A 14711-nucleotide genomic window follows, 5' to 3' on the forward strand; every position below is an offset into this window, starting at 1 on the left:
CTGACATTACGTGTTGTCCTATCCTGCTTGATGAATATCTTGGATGGACAAAAAGTGCTTAGATGCTGTTCTGAGAAGACTTCTGAGGTCTGTCTCTGCAAAGAGAGGGAGCTGTGACTGACAGTGACATACACCCCCAGCAGGAAAGGGTGGGTGGGGAAGGCGTCAGCCATCTCTGTGCCTGTAAAAACATTAGTTCTCATAATCTGGGATATCATCCTGTATTAGTCTGTTTCTGTTGCTTATAACATAAATACCTGAAACTGGGTAATTTGTAAGAAAACAAAACTTATTGCTTACAGTTTCAGAGGCTGGGAAGTCCAAAGTCCAGGGAACACATCTGGTGAAGGCTTTGGGGGTGACAGTGATGCAGGGGGTGTCACATGGTGAGAGTGGTGGAGCAGAGAGAGACTAACCTCTCACATGCTCTTAACGCCCTCAGAACCACACCCCTGACCACCATTATTAATCCATTCACTACAGCATGGTCCTAAAAATCTAATCGCCTCTTCAAGGCCCCACCTTTCAGTTACCATAATAGGATTTCCTACCCTCAACAGTTAACAGTCGGAATTAAGCTTCTAATATATGAACTCTGGAGGACACAATTCAATTGATCCACAGCAGATTCTATGGGTAAATCTTATTGGAGAGCATCATTTTCGCCATAAGTATGTAAATTCAGTATGATGTCATAGCATCTACTATAATTTAGGAAAGGAAAGAAATAAGGAAATGTAGGGTAACCTAGGAGCTAGCAGTGCTTGCAGCTGCTGGGTAAGTCTGACAAAGCAAGCTTTAAAACGGGATTGAACTTCTAAGGGAAAGCTCAACAACTCTGCATGTTTTCCATCATGATCTCCTTTCCTTTTTAATTTAACCATTTCTAATCATTCCTGATTCTTTCTATTGACCTCCAAGGTAGGCTCTTCCACATATGAACACAAAATGATTTAAAAGAAACTTTCCTTAGCAATTTTGGTTAGGATTATGCCTCAGAGGTCTGTAACCACTTACTTATTGGTATGCAGCCTTTATACATGTTAAATATGACATTACCTCTAGGCTCCGTGGAATGTGGGGATACTTAAGAGTGCAATTCTGTCTACACTGGATTTTGAGTTGCTGCACACAGGTGTGGACACCCCCAAAGTGATTTGCTCCGGTGATCATGCACATACTGATGTATAAACCACCTGGTCTTTATTACCTGCAACCTGATAATATCCCAAAAAGCAGAGGTGGAGCTGAAAGGCGCACACTCTGGAGCTCCAGCCTAGAATGAAGAAATCCCACTTCAATTCTTTTCTCCCAGAAGTAAGTAGGAAAAGAAAAAAGGCTTCTCCTTTCTCGCTCTTCTTGTTCCTCACACGAGGGAAGAAAAAACCTGTTTTCCTTTGAAATACAACATCTGCTGCGTAATTTTTTAGATTCAAGCCATCATCTCTGCCCTCAATGTTTAGGGCGGCTCATGGGTGCAGAACGATCACTGTGGACACAGAAGTGGTAGGCTCACTCACAGACTCCAGCTTCAAGATTCAAGAGATTAATCCAAATAAGCTGCATCACAGGCCTCACCCTTAGCACCTCACCTGCACAAATTCACCACTGTGGGCGTGACCACAGTGCTGAGAGACAGTGAGAACTGGACAGCACCCCTTCCCTCATTAGGTAAACACCAGTGGACTGTGAAAAATAGGCACACCTCCTTGTTTGTATAGTGGCAAGTATCCCCGCCAGGCACATGGGAAACAGAGGTTTTTTTTAAAAAAAGATACCCTTTGACCTAGCAACTCCTCTCCCAGGGATTCATTCTAACGCAATAATCCTGCATGCACACACTTAGTCACAAGGATTAATAGCTACTACAGCTGCTGTTTTTACAGGGAAAAATAGAAACAATCTAAAATTGCAACAAATAGTGAATTGGTTAAATAAATGGCATATTCATACGCTCTTATTAAAAGTGACGTGGTAGAAAAAATTTTAATACGAAAATAGTGTCTAATATGACTCCACTGCTGTAACCTCCCAAAATACATGATGGGATTAAGACTGATTTTTATTTTCTTTCACTTGCTCATATGTTTGCTAAGTGTGATATATTAACAAACCTGTAATTCTTCTGTAATGAGGCAAAAATAATAAAAATTGTTTTAAACATTTGTTAGGCTAGACAAGCGCAGCCTCTGTGTTAGATGCAGGATGCACACTGTGAGCACCTCGTACAATCACCAGCGGGTGATCTTCAGTGGGGAAGGAGCAGGTAAAATATTTGACAAGAAATGGTATACACATTTTCAAGTTATATTTAACTCAAGAGGGAGGAGACAGGGCACACAGCAAAACATAAAGGAGGCCCAACTTTAGGACAGATACTGTTTATACTACAGCTCCACAAACAAGTTACACATCCACCATCAAAAGGTCCCTGAAGTCTACAACACAGGGGCAGCACAGCTGGCAGAAGACGATCATGTGTATCTCCAAGAGGCTTCAGACCAGGACCTGAGGGGCATGGAGAAGTTACCTATGATGGGGAAGGGGACATTCTCACCAGGACACCTCACTAACAGTGAACAGAACTCCAGAGGGAACTAGCTCCTGTACCTCCACCGCCTCCTCACAAAGGCCTAGGAGGTGTAGGCGAGAGTGTGGACATGGAATCCCACCAGCTCCACCCCCTCATAGCCAGGACTTTGGAAGATGCTTACACTCTCTGTCCCCCAGTGGCCACTTCTATAAAAGGGAGGTAACGTAGCACCTACCTCAGGCCGTCGTTGAGAGGAATACATGAGTTAATAAAAGAAATCACTTAGCACAGTGCTGGGCACCAGGAAATTGTCTCTAGGCGTGTAGGTGTCAAGCACTTAGTCTGAGTTCGGATCTCAGCCCCATCAATTCTGACCTGAAGAAAGTTATGTAACTGCCCTTTGCCTCAGTTTCTTCAGACATAAAATGGGGATAATAACAGTACTTTCCTCATAAATCTGTGAGGATTAAATGTAAAGTTCTTAGCACAATGCCTTACCCACTGTAAAAGATGAATAACTATATCGACAACTTATTTTATAGACTTCAGAAATGAGGAAACTGAGGCACAACAATAAAATGATGGCACTGGGAATGGCACCTGGCAGTCTCGACACAAAGCCACCTCTCTTACTGCTACACTGAAATGCTGCCCCGAAGTACTACAATTGACCAGTAGAGAGAAGACAACCAGGACAGCCCATTTACTTCCAAGGGACTGGCACACAAGATCCAGGCCAACTGTGCCACCGTGTGTGCCACTACATGCATATCAAGCTTTGACACAACTGGCTGACCTACTGTCCCTCAGACAGCTCCGAGCTCTTCAATCCCATGCCTCACCCACACTCTTCACCACACTGGACAATGTTTTGTGTCCCCATGCACCTCCTTCTCCCCGTTAAATAGCTCACTCACCCTGCAAAGCTTGACTGTGACTCCCTCTGTGAAGAATTTTCCCGACTTTCCTAATTATTAAACTTTCTTCTGAACTGTGATCTCCCAAAGCATTCAGGTTCTACTACTGATTCCTTCAAATATTTGAGTTTCTACCCATGAGTCAAATACTGGGAATTCAAAGAGTAGCAGCAATGTCCCCCTCCAGGCCTTCAGCACAGAGCTGGGAGGTGGACCTGCTAGATACCAGGTCTGAGGAACCTGTCCTATTTGGGCTGTGGGGTTGGGACAGTATCAGAAGTGGTGACTTGATCTTGTCCTATAGAGACTTTGGGAGGTAAGGCAATCCTTTTTGGACAAACTGAGTTGCAAGAGGCAAAGCAAGGACAATAGGTTGGAGCCAGATTTTGAAGAAATCTGAGAACGAAAAGCCGAGAAGTTTAATAATAATAGGCGGTAAGGTCAAGGGTTCAGATCCTTCTATTGGCCAGCCACGAAAAAAACAAAAACAAAAACAAATAATGGGTAGCATTTAGAGAATACTTATGTGCTAAATGCACTATTTAATTCTCATAACCACCACGAGAGGAAGGAAGTATTGTTATTCCCACTTTAGAAATGAGAGGCTCAAGTGATGAAGACAAATGTGTCTACTCTAGAGACCACACCATCCCACTTCGCCATGCCCTCCCTTCCACCCCTGCGCAGTAAGGATGATTTTGATTCCATTCAAGGACTGCACATTGTGAGAAAATACAGATTACGAGCTCTTGAAGGCAGGGGCCAAGTCTGTCTTACTTTTATCTCCCCAGTAGCTAGGAAAGAGCTTAAACATAAGCGCTGAATGTAGCAAAAAGGATTTGCAGACACTGAAACCCAAATGCAAGTCCCAGTCCTCACCAGTTGTGTGACCTTACGAAATTTACTTATCCTTTATCTGCCTAAAGTTTTCAACCAACCTGCTAATGTACCTCCCTCAGACTAATAAATATTGTTTAAAAAAACCCAAACCAATGAACATGTCTTAGAAGTCGCGTACAGGGTGCCCTTTGTTAACTGAATTTGAAAGGAGGGTACAGGACACTCCGGGACGGGACCAAGAGCACAGGAAGAATGGAAGCACGAGACTGTGCACAGAAGGGGGCATCCGTCACCTACGCAGCGGAATCCTAAATAACCCCCTCCCCGCGGTCCCTAAGCCGGCAGAGCTCAGCGTCTCTCTGAGGAAGGGCCAGAACGCGCGCAGGACGCCAGGGCAGCTCCCGAGTCACTGCCTCTGTCTGCGGCCGTCGGAGGGGGTCTTCAAGCAAGCACACGTGTGCGGGGTCTCGAGGAGGCCGTTCCAGCCCACGCAAGAGCAGAAGCACGGTCTCCACCTCACTTCGGGAAACAGGCACAGGGAAGCACGCGGCCAGCCCAGGCCCTCGCCGCCACCCAGCGTGGCCCACCGCGCGGCGTCCATGCCGTCCGGTCGCGCGGCGGGCGGCGCTCCGGGGCGTCCCCGCTTACCTTCCTGAGGGCCCGAGCGCGGGACACACCAGGCAGCCCCACGTCGTGGCGCGTCTTTCTGCCCAGGACCTGGAACTTCTGCCTGTTGACTTTCACTTCGAACGGGTTGGCGTTGGCCTTGGCCGGGCCGCCCCGCGCTGCCGCCCGCGCCCCGGGGGCCCTCCGCCGCGCGCTGGCCGCCGTGGCCTTTCCCATGGCGCCCGCCTCCCCCAGGCGTCAGACACCGCGCGAGCCCTGCGGCCGGAGACGGCCGGCGACGTCGGCAGCAGAGGACACCCCTCAGCGCACACGCGCCGGACGCGGAGCCACCCCCCCGCCTCGTCTCGCGATAACTGCGCCGGCGGCCCCCCCCCCGACATCGCGAGAACGCCGCGAGACTACGACTCCCAGCAGGCGCGGGGCCTTCTGGGAGCTGTAGTGCGCCGCGAGGCCCCGCGGCCTCGTCGGGCGCTGGGCGAGGGCAGCGCTCGGGCGCCCTCCGGTGGGAAGCCGTTAGCGGGGAGCCGGCCGGTGTGCGAGCAGCGGGTGGGGCGGCGGTGGCCGTCGCCTCCGGGGGCGGGGTCCCTGCCAGCGAGCCCCTCGCTGGGGCGGGCTCGGCGGAGGCGCGGGGCCGCCCAGGGGCCGGGCTCTGAGGAGAGAGCTGCGCGCGCTGGGCGAGGGCGATGGGGTGGAGAGGAGCCCGGACGGTGGTGCGGCGGCGGTGATCGCGACGGCCCGTTGCCCTCGCTCCGCGCTACCCCTGGCTGGGGCCGGCGGCGAGGCCTCCCCGGGACCCCCGCGCCGACGGCGGCGGCGGCGCCCGCGCCCGTGGTGGTGGCGGTGGTGGCGACGCCAGCGGCGGCGGGGCAGCTCCCCGGGGCCCTGTTGGGGGTGGTGGCGGGTGGCGGCCGGCGAGCGATGCGCGGCGGCGGCGGCGGCGGCGGCGGCGGCGGCGGCGGCTCCGGCTCCGGCTCCGGCTCCTTCCGTCCTGCCTTCTAGGACACGCCGAGGCCGCCGGCGGGGACGGCGGTCCGTGCAGATGGAGAACTTCGTGGCCAACATGCTGCTGCTGAGAGCGCGCCAAGGTGGGTGCGCGGCGGGCGCCCCCGACCCCCGCGGAGCCCGTTGCCCCAGGGAGCCCGGCCCGGGCGGGCGTCACCGCCGCCGCATCCCGCACCCCGCCCCGTGGCCCGCGGGCGGGCAGCCTGCGCTGCGCTCTTGTCCCACCCGGTTCCTGGTACTGCGCTCTCGCCGGACCTCGGCCCCGGGTTTGCCTCACAAGGGGCGAGCAATGCCCTATTGGTGTTGGACCGTTAGCCGTCCGGGGAGGGAGAGAGCGACAACGCGACAAGAGCCGCGCCTTTGCGGTCTCCGAGGGCGGGCGATAGTAGTGGCCCGGGAACTGCCTGGGGAGGACCCTGTTGATTTAACGTAGCTGCTTGGTGTTGAGGTTTGGTCTGAAGCTCTGTGGTGCGTGGAGGGGGTTTTAGCGCGACGTGGGGACAGATTGAACACGCTGGTGACAACTCGTCCGTATGCCAGCGCCGGTTGGTCCGGCCCTCGTGCGGGAAGACCCCTGCGGTCCTCTGTCTCAGACCGCTCGTCTCCCGTCCCTGCCTCTCTCTCACAGAGACGCCCGGGAAATGGCGTGCCTGGTGACACGCGGTGCAGTTGAGTAGCATCAGTAAGTTCATCTTGCACTTGAGAGAGTGAGCAATGTTCTGTGAGAGAAATTACTCTGGAACAGAAGTATTTCAGATATTTAGGGTGTTTCCCCCCCCTTTTTAAGCTCCCCCACCCCCAATCTCATTTATGTCTTAAGTGCCTATCAGGAGGAAAGAGCTCGATTAGAAGGTGCGTGACTTCTCCACACATTGGAGACCCTGAGCCAGAAACATTGTACAGGAATTCCTGAAGCAGCAGTGAGTGGTGTGGAGAATTAGATACCAAAGCTGGGGCTTGGAAGGATCTACAGTTAAGAAAGTGAACTTTTATTTTGTGAAACTATCATTCTTATTTTTGTTTTGTTTTGCAAAACTTTTATTTTGTATTAACAGCTGAGAGCAGCGACCTCACTCTCCCAATATTTTTGTGCACAGAGGAGCTGAGGATGGGAGGGAAGAGAACCGGTTCTTGGTTTTCCGCTAAGGCAGTTAGGAAATCCTCAGAGCAGCATGCGCTGTTTTCACCTCTCTTTCAGTGGAGCATTTGACTGCCTAGTGTCCCTCACGGTGAACTCTATAGTGGTCATGGAAGTGAGTCATCCTCATTGGAAATCAGTTTTGACCAAGGTTAAACTTGTTTTCTTTTTACCTTACCTTCATATCTAGGAATGTAAAAAAAAAAAAAAAAAAAAAAAAGAATGAATACTGTACCAAGCAGACTTCTTTACAGTGTTGCAGAGATTAGGTAACAAAACCAATATTTTCTGCCAGGAAAGCCTAGGACCACAGTGATAGTTTCAAAAATGAGAGTTGTGATTTTTGTTCCTTAAAGTATCTCATATCAACTTCATAGTGTTGTGATTGTTATGAGGTCTGCCTCTAGTCAGCAAGAGTATTTTTTCCTGGGTTGGAAAGGGGTGGTTATGTACAGTTTGGTTAACTGTTTAGAGAAGCTGAATATGAAATATCAGAAATATATAGATATATGCTGAATATTAGTTATAATTTTGTTTTTCCAAGTCGATAACTGTATTTGTTTTATTTGCTGTAGAGTATCTCCCAGGAAATACCAGGCAGTGTGTTGATACATATCTGTTCATGGGTAGGTCCTTGTTTAGTTTCTCTGGCTCATATATTAGAAAATTAACTTTTGAAATTAATGGATGTAGCACAAGAGTTGTATGTTGGCTCTGGGAAGTGCAATGTTGGTTTAATATTGTTAGTGAGTTCAGTCATTTCCTGGATTTATTTCAGATAGAATCAATGTCTTCTGCTCTCTCTTTGGTCTCTGCTGCTGTGGTCTAAATGTTTGTGTCATTCTCTCTGCCCAAATTTGTATGTTGAGATTCTAACTACCAAGGTTATGGTATTAGGAGATGGGGCCTTTGGGAGGCAGTTTGACCATAAGGGTGGAGCCCTCAAGAATGGTATTAGTGCCCTTATAAAGAAGGGTTGAGAGGCAATCCTCACTCCTTCTGCCATATGAAGGACACAGCCAGAAGGCGCCATCTGTGATCCAGAAAGTGGGCCCTCACGAGGCACTGAATCTGCCTTGATCTTGGATTTCCCACCTTTTACAATTGCGAGAAATAAATTTCTGTTGTGTTTAAGTTACGTAGGTTTATGGTATTTTCTTATAGCAGCCCTGAACAGAGTAATATAGTGCTATGGTCTGAATGTTCCCCTCCAGCTTAATTGCCATTGGACTGTTAAGAAATGATTAGGACATATGGTCTCTGCCCTCTTAAATGGATTAATGCGGTTATCTTGAGAGTGGGTTCCTGATAAAAGTGGGTCTGGCCCCCTTTTGCTCTTCTGCCTTCCACATGGGGTGACACAGCATGAAGGCCCTTGCCAGATGCCAGTTTTATGCTCTTGGACTTCCCAGCCTCCAGAAACATGAACCAAATAAATTTCTGTGTATTATAAATTACCCAGTCTGTGGTATTCTGTATAAAATAAAACAGACTAAGACAAATGGCCTCAAACAGAAGATTGTTGGAACCTTTCCTCCTCTCAGGAATTTTGGCAGATGATGCTACACTGAAAGTGGTATTTGTGTGTTACTGTGCCAGGGACACTGAGGAAGTTCGAAATGATCATATTGTTAATAAAATGAAACACATTAATAATTGCTTTTTTTAAAGTTTAGGACTTTCCCCCCATATAATACATTTGTTAAGTGACTTAGGACCTTTAATTGTCTTAAATAAGCTTAAATTGTTTCACATCCTACTTCCGAGGAGACATTAACCGCATTTTATCTCTTGGAGAAATTGACTGCATAAATGTGGAAAGAAATATATAATATGTGCATTTAATGTGGATCTTGGTCTTATATGTAGCAATTCTGTTCAGATTTCAGGTTGTAGTATTATTTAGGAGTTTCTTTAGCACCTGAAGCATAGTTAATACACCTGTTATCATTAATGCTGCCTCTTGCTGAGGCTTTCTCCCTAGGATTTTTGGTTATAAGGAACTAACTTGAACAAATAGGACATGTATGGAAAAGATATGGAGGTGATTCAGAGAATCAAGCAGGAACCTAATAACCAGGTTGGAAAAGGACAGGAACCAGGACCCATTCATCCATCCATCCATCCATTCATTCATTCATTCATTTGGCAGGTATTTATGGGTACCTATTATTGTGTGCTAAGAGTGTTCTAGGTGCTGCGCCTACAGTGATAAACAATAAATGGTCAGAAATTTCTGCCATTATGGACAACACACTTATAGGGGAGACAGGCGTGAGACAGATAAATAAGGTATATGGTATATTAGGGAGCAACAAGTGTCAAGGGAAAACTGAAGCAGGGGTGAGGGTAGGAGGTGTCCAGGTTGAGTTGGCAGTTACAGTTTCAGACAGTATTAGATAGGAGACTGACAATTGATTGATAATCACATCTCAGCTGTCATTGCTGCTGTGACAGAGCAGATTCCTCTTTTTTTTTCTTTTTTTCTTATTTTCCTCACTCCTTTCAAAATTCATTGCCCTGGGCCGACCCCATGGCACACTCGGGAGAGTGCGGCGCTGGGAGCGCAGCAGTGCTCCCACCGTGGGTTCGGATCTTATGTAAGGATGGCCGGTGCGCTCACTGGCTGAGCGCGGTGTGGCCGGTCACAAAAAGACCAAAAAAAAAAAAAAAAAAAGATTCATTGCCCTGGGAGAGGATCAGTTAGCTATCTTGGCTCCTGTCCCCTCCCTTCACCCTTGGCGAGGCACCTGGACTATCAGTCCCACTAAAACACACACAGTTGGGGAGAGATAAAGGAGGGGCTGCAGATAAAGCCACAAAGGGTCAGTGCAAGTGTGTGTTTATACAACATAGTAAGCAGCCATGTGCCACATGCAGTAGGACCAGAGGGGTGGAGTAGAGGAAAGAGCAGATGAGAGAGATGTTGAAGGTAGAAGACACAGGACAGAGGAGTGACTGGAGAGAATCCGCAAGCTCCCTCCACAACTCCTGTTGAGACTTAAAAGAATGCTCTTTCTTATTTCTAGAAGTAGTTTATCAACACTTATTAGCTTGTTTCCCTCATTGCATTTAATTTGTTCCCACACGCAAGAGCTACTTAATGCGTTTTGGTTGTATAAACGAACAACTTTTTTGTTCTTGTGGACACGTTCTTGTATACTTACTATTCCAACCTTCCGTGTAGTGGGCCTTCTTGCTCTTTTCTTATTTAGTTCTTTCTGTCCTTCAGGGTCCAGTTTAACTTCATCCTCTTCTTTGTAGCTTTTTCTGATTCTTCCGGGTAGGAGGTAATTTCTCTGCCATCTGGGAATTTGGATCTTCCAGCTAGGAGGTACTCTCTCTGCCATCTGAGAATTTGGAATTGGGGCTCCTTCTCTGGCTAAATTGTAATCTGTTTAAGGTCAGGGCATAGCTCTTACCTTTATTTTTTATCCTTTTCAGCACGAACCATATAATTGGCACTTAGTAAACACTTGGAAAGTAAGGAGGCGATTTGTTATTTTTGTTAAATTCAAGAAAGAGAAGGTGAAATACATGTTGAAATGAAAGGATTGGATCAATATGAAAGGAGTAAAGCATGTTCCAAATTTGGCCACAGAGGCTGGTAGTTAATAAGAATATCTAAGACAGGCTTGTGGGCAGAAGAAAGTACTATAGGTTGGTACAGTAATAGCAGAGTCTAAAGTTTCTGAGAAAGTCCTGATTTTAAAATTCTATTATGTTATCAGACATGTTCTATTCATCTTCAAAGCTTAGTGATAGAAAAATTAGGGGAAAAAATATCGTTTGACTCATGGTAGTGTTCTCCACAAAAAATGCTACCGTTCCCGCACTCAGGCCTAGGGAGAATGGAAAAGGTTGAACTACACTGTAAGTTCCAGTTTCCACAAGCCTGCTGAAAGACGAGTAGAGAAGGCTAAGAAGGCCTAGTTCCAGTGAGGTGCAACCAAGTCTGAAATCACAGCTGATTAGATTAGGAGAGACTTGAAAAAGGGTAAGATGAGCTGTGCTGCCTTGGTGAAAGAAGGAAGGTTGATTTTAGTTCAGTTTGCAGGCACAGGCACACACATCTTCAACATAAAATAGAGGCTGATGAGGATTCAATTCAACCACTCTTTCCAGCACCATAATATGGGCTATACATTAGTATCATCCTAGAGAAAATTTCAAGAGGTTTTAAATAGACTTGAAATAAGAACAGCTAACCTTAGCGAGGGTTTGCTCTGTCCAGGCAGCATGCTGAATTTTCTACAGGCATTATTCCAGCTATTCCTGTGCCATATTCTCCTAATCTGTAAAACCAGACTGAGAAGAATTCTACTTCATACTGTTGGTAAAAAGATTACCTGGAATAATGTGGCACAGTGCTTGGTGCTCAGAAACTAGTGATAGCTGTGGTTGTAGATTTTGGAGCTGGCACTTTAACATTGTAGTTGTAGAAATTTAATTGATCTTGAACCTGGTTCTTTGTCTTCAATCTGTTCTCATTCTTAGACTTCCTGAAAGCATGGGCTTTCCTCTTTCTGAATCCCATTTATCCTCCTGCCACATTATTTCTCATGTCCATTTCTTTGTCTCTGTCTTCACCCAGTACCCCCATATTTTGGCTCTCTATACTTCTTAAGTTGACTAAGGCCAGGAGTTTGCCAGCTGATCTTGCTATTTCCAGTCTTTTTTCCCTTTTATCATCCTCAGTGCTGCTGGACCACACTTTCTGAAAACATATAATCACTTTAGCCTTGTGTTTAAAATTTGACCCTGGACCTCCATTCCAGGTCAAATACAAGCCCCTTCATTTGTCATGGGCCATACTTGAGGGACAGTCCTTCAGTGCCCCGTCATAGAGCTGAGGACAGAATCATCTCCAAGGTGCTTCTGTTCTACTAATTTAAAAAAAGTTTTCAAATAATCCATAGTTTGAAAACTCAGAGTCTAGAAGGGATTATGACAAAAAGCCCTAGCCCACCCTACCTTCTCTTCCCCAGATACAGCCACATTAATTCCTTCTATAGTTTCAGTTTTAGTTACTCTGGTGATTACAGTTGCATTTCTAAAGAACAGTGTTTATCAATTTAGACTTCTATTAGTTTTATGCTGTGTTAGATGAGGAGTTAGCTCACTTAAACCAATTCCTCCATTTTCTTTCCACCTTATCAGTATAGTCATATCACTATTTAAAATCTTGTACTGGGAATAGAGAATAATCATGTGTCATGAACATGAATCATGTTTTAAGAGTCCATCTAGTTTGTTACATGAAGGACGCTAGCTACAAAAGACACTTTGCTCTTTTCTCTTTCAGGTCTTTAGAGACATTTTGTTTGTCACTAGGCCATCAAGTGACCTTTTACACTTCACCATTAAGTTGTCACTGAGTTTGCTTACCATCTACAGTGCCTTCCAGAATGCATTCACACTACAATGACTTTGTTTAGAAAGTGTCCACTGGAAAAAGACACATGGTTTTCATGGCAGTGGCAGCAGCATAAAGATTCTGAAGCTTAGGGAAGCAGAGAGATGCAGATATAACATAGCTGTACCTTCCTGAGCCTGGTAAGCATGGCAGTACTGTAAGAGTTGGTTTACAGAATGAATTTTTTAAAGTTGTAGAGGATCTTAAATGTATCGAACGTGTAGCTCAGTACTCAAGTTCACAGTGAACATTATGCATGCTGATTCTGTATTGTGTTTTGAAGGGAAGGAATAATGTTTCAGTACAGTGTGCACTGTTTTTCACTCAGGTTATCTGTCCTCTGAGGAGACATTTCATGTTCACATAATATAGGAAATGTGAACGAGAAAACTGGATTCAAAACCTCTATGAAAATAGCTAATTATTTGTTTCTCTGATGAAGTTACTTTGACAGGCCATCACTAAATTCTTTTATCCTCAAAAAAAATCTGCATTGGTTATGTTTATAACTTAAAACAAGCTTAGATCTTTCATTTTTGTTATAAAGCACTGTTTTAAGTGGTTTTATATAATAATTCATTAAATCCTGACAAACTCAAACAGTCCAGCTTCAGGTCCTCTACTCTTATTTTTTTTTTTTTTTCTTTTGTCTTTTTTGTGACCGGCACTCAGCCAGCGAGTGCACTGGTCATTCCTATGTAGGACCCGAACCCACGGCGTGAGCGTCGCCACGCTCCCAGCGCTGCACTCTCCTGAGTGCGCCACAGGCTCGGCCCAAGTCCTCTACTCTTAATCATGTGCCTTTTTAAATGCCTGTATTGTCTGAGAAAATATGTACCTATAGGATGTGTATATGATATAAAGTTTTCCAAAACTATGATTACTACAGTCTGTAATAATGCCAACTGAACACAAGCAAGAAAGGCTGGGGAAAACTGCAATATTGATCATTTATGTTCAGTTCTGAATCTATGTGGAAATTATTTGAAACAAAAAAAGCAGTTAAGTAGTCTTCATCTATATTTTATAATCAATGCAGAAACATTTTCAAAATTAAATTAGTTCAAAGGAATCTTTTCTTTGCTAAACTTGGGTTTGAAAGATTAGAGATGAGCTACGACACCTTTGGAGAGGGGTGAATGGAGCAAGTAGTTTGTCCAGACGTCTTAGCTGGTCTCTAAGGTCTGTTTTCCAGGGGATCCTCTCTGACGCTAGATTCTTTCACAACTATTTTTTCTGATTTGTAAAATTATTCTTAATTATTATTCACCTCATAGAAAGGACATGTAGTTGAGGTTGTGTATGAAGAGCTTTCTAGTTTCTTCATTTTGCATTATCCATCTATTTGAATAATATAGTAACAAATATAGAAAGGAAGAGAAATTACAATCATAATAGTTCCATTAGTTAAAATTTTAAATGTAACATTTTTTTTTATAAAACTTGAGTTAATTTAGAGAATAGACTTAATTTAAATATTAATATTTTAGAATTTTCAATAATTCTCATCAATAAAATTGATGGAAGGCCGTTGGTTTGGACTGAGCCCCTGCACAAGGCCCAACAGACCAAACCAAACTTATGCTAAAGTTCCATATGCCAAGCTGAAACTAAGTTGTTTATCTGACCTTCTGAGAAATCAGGATAGAGCGAGACGATAGGCAAATCCCCAAACAGGCCAGTTTTAGCTAACATGTTAAGGAAGTCCCATGAACTTTAACCTTTACAGGGAAAGTAACTTTGAACGGATCAATTTGCTTTTTGTTCTGTTTCTGCTGGCTCAGTCTTTTTCTGCCTATAAAACCAACCTCCTCTGCTCAGTTCTCTGGAGCACTCATTCTGTTTTGTAGAATGAGGCATAGCCCAATTCTAGAATTGCAAATAAAAGCCAAGTAGATCTTTAAACCTGTGACAGTCTCTTTGCTTCCTGTCGTTCCATGTGACAGCAGTCACACCTGCCCTTCTTTTCCAGACACATTCTCAAGCCTGGATTCTCTTTCCTGTCAAGCCTCTACTTCCCAAATTAATGGGGATTGTCTTGAGGCAGCAGTTTGGTTGGGAAAGCCACACCCTTAATCTGCTCTTTGCGTAGGGCTTTTTTCTTTCAAAGCCTTGTTTTCTACTGTTTGGGGCCTAGTAACAGGTGGTCTTCCATAGCCTCTGAAGGCCCAAATTTCTGGTCTGTTTCTGTTCCTTTTCGTTGCCACTTGCAAAGCAACTAATTCTAGCAGAGCTTCT

General features: G+C 45.5%; 2 protein-coding genes across 3 annotated transcripts in view; one reads left to right on the forward strand and one right to left on the reverse strand.

The window, feature by feature from the left end:
• The window catches only part of NOP14 (NOP14 nucleolar protein), a 29808-nt gene extending 24569 nt beyond the window's left edge, over nucleotides 1–5239 (reverse strand). For both annotated transcript variants that reach the window (XM_063108353.1, XM_063108352.1), the window contains exon 1: nucleotides 4939–5239. In XM_063108353.1, coding sequence (XP_062964423.1) covers nucleotides 4939–5133 — 195 coding nt within the window. In that variant the 5' untranslated portion in view covers nucleotides 5134–5239. The remainder of the gene's footprint in view (nucleotides 1–4938) is intronic.
• Nucleotides 5240–5885: 646 nt separating this feature from the next.
• Nucleotides 5886–14711, forward strand: part of GRK4 (G protein-coupled receptor kinase 4) — a 76105-nt gene continuing 67279 nt past the window's right edge. The window contains exon 1 of the mRNA XM_063107746.1: nucleotides 5886–6002. Within this exon, the coding sequence (XP_062963816.1) occupies nucleotides 5957–6002 (46 nt within the window). The 5' untranslated portion in view covers nucleotides 5886–5956. The remainder of the gene's footprint in view (nucleotides 6003–14711) is intronic.

This window comes from Cynocephalus volans, chromosome 9, assembly GCF_027409185.1.
Source record: "Cynocephalus volans isolate mCynVol1 chromosome 9, mCynVol1.pri, whole genome shotgun sequence".
Classification (NCBI taxonomy): domain Eukaryota; kingdom Metazoa; phylum Chordata; class Mammalia; order Dermoptera; family Cynocephalidae; genus Cynocephalus; species Cynocephalus volans.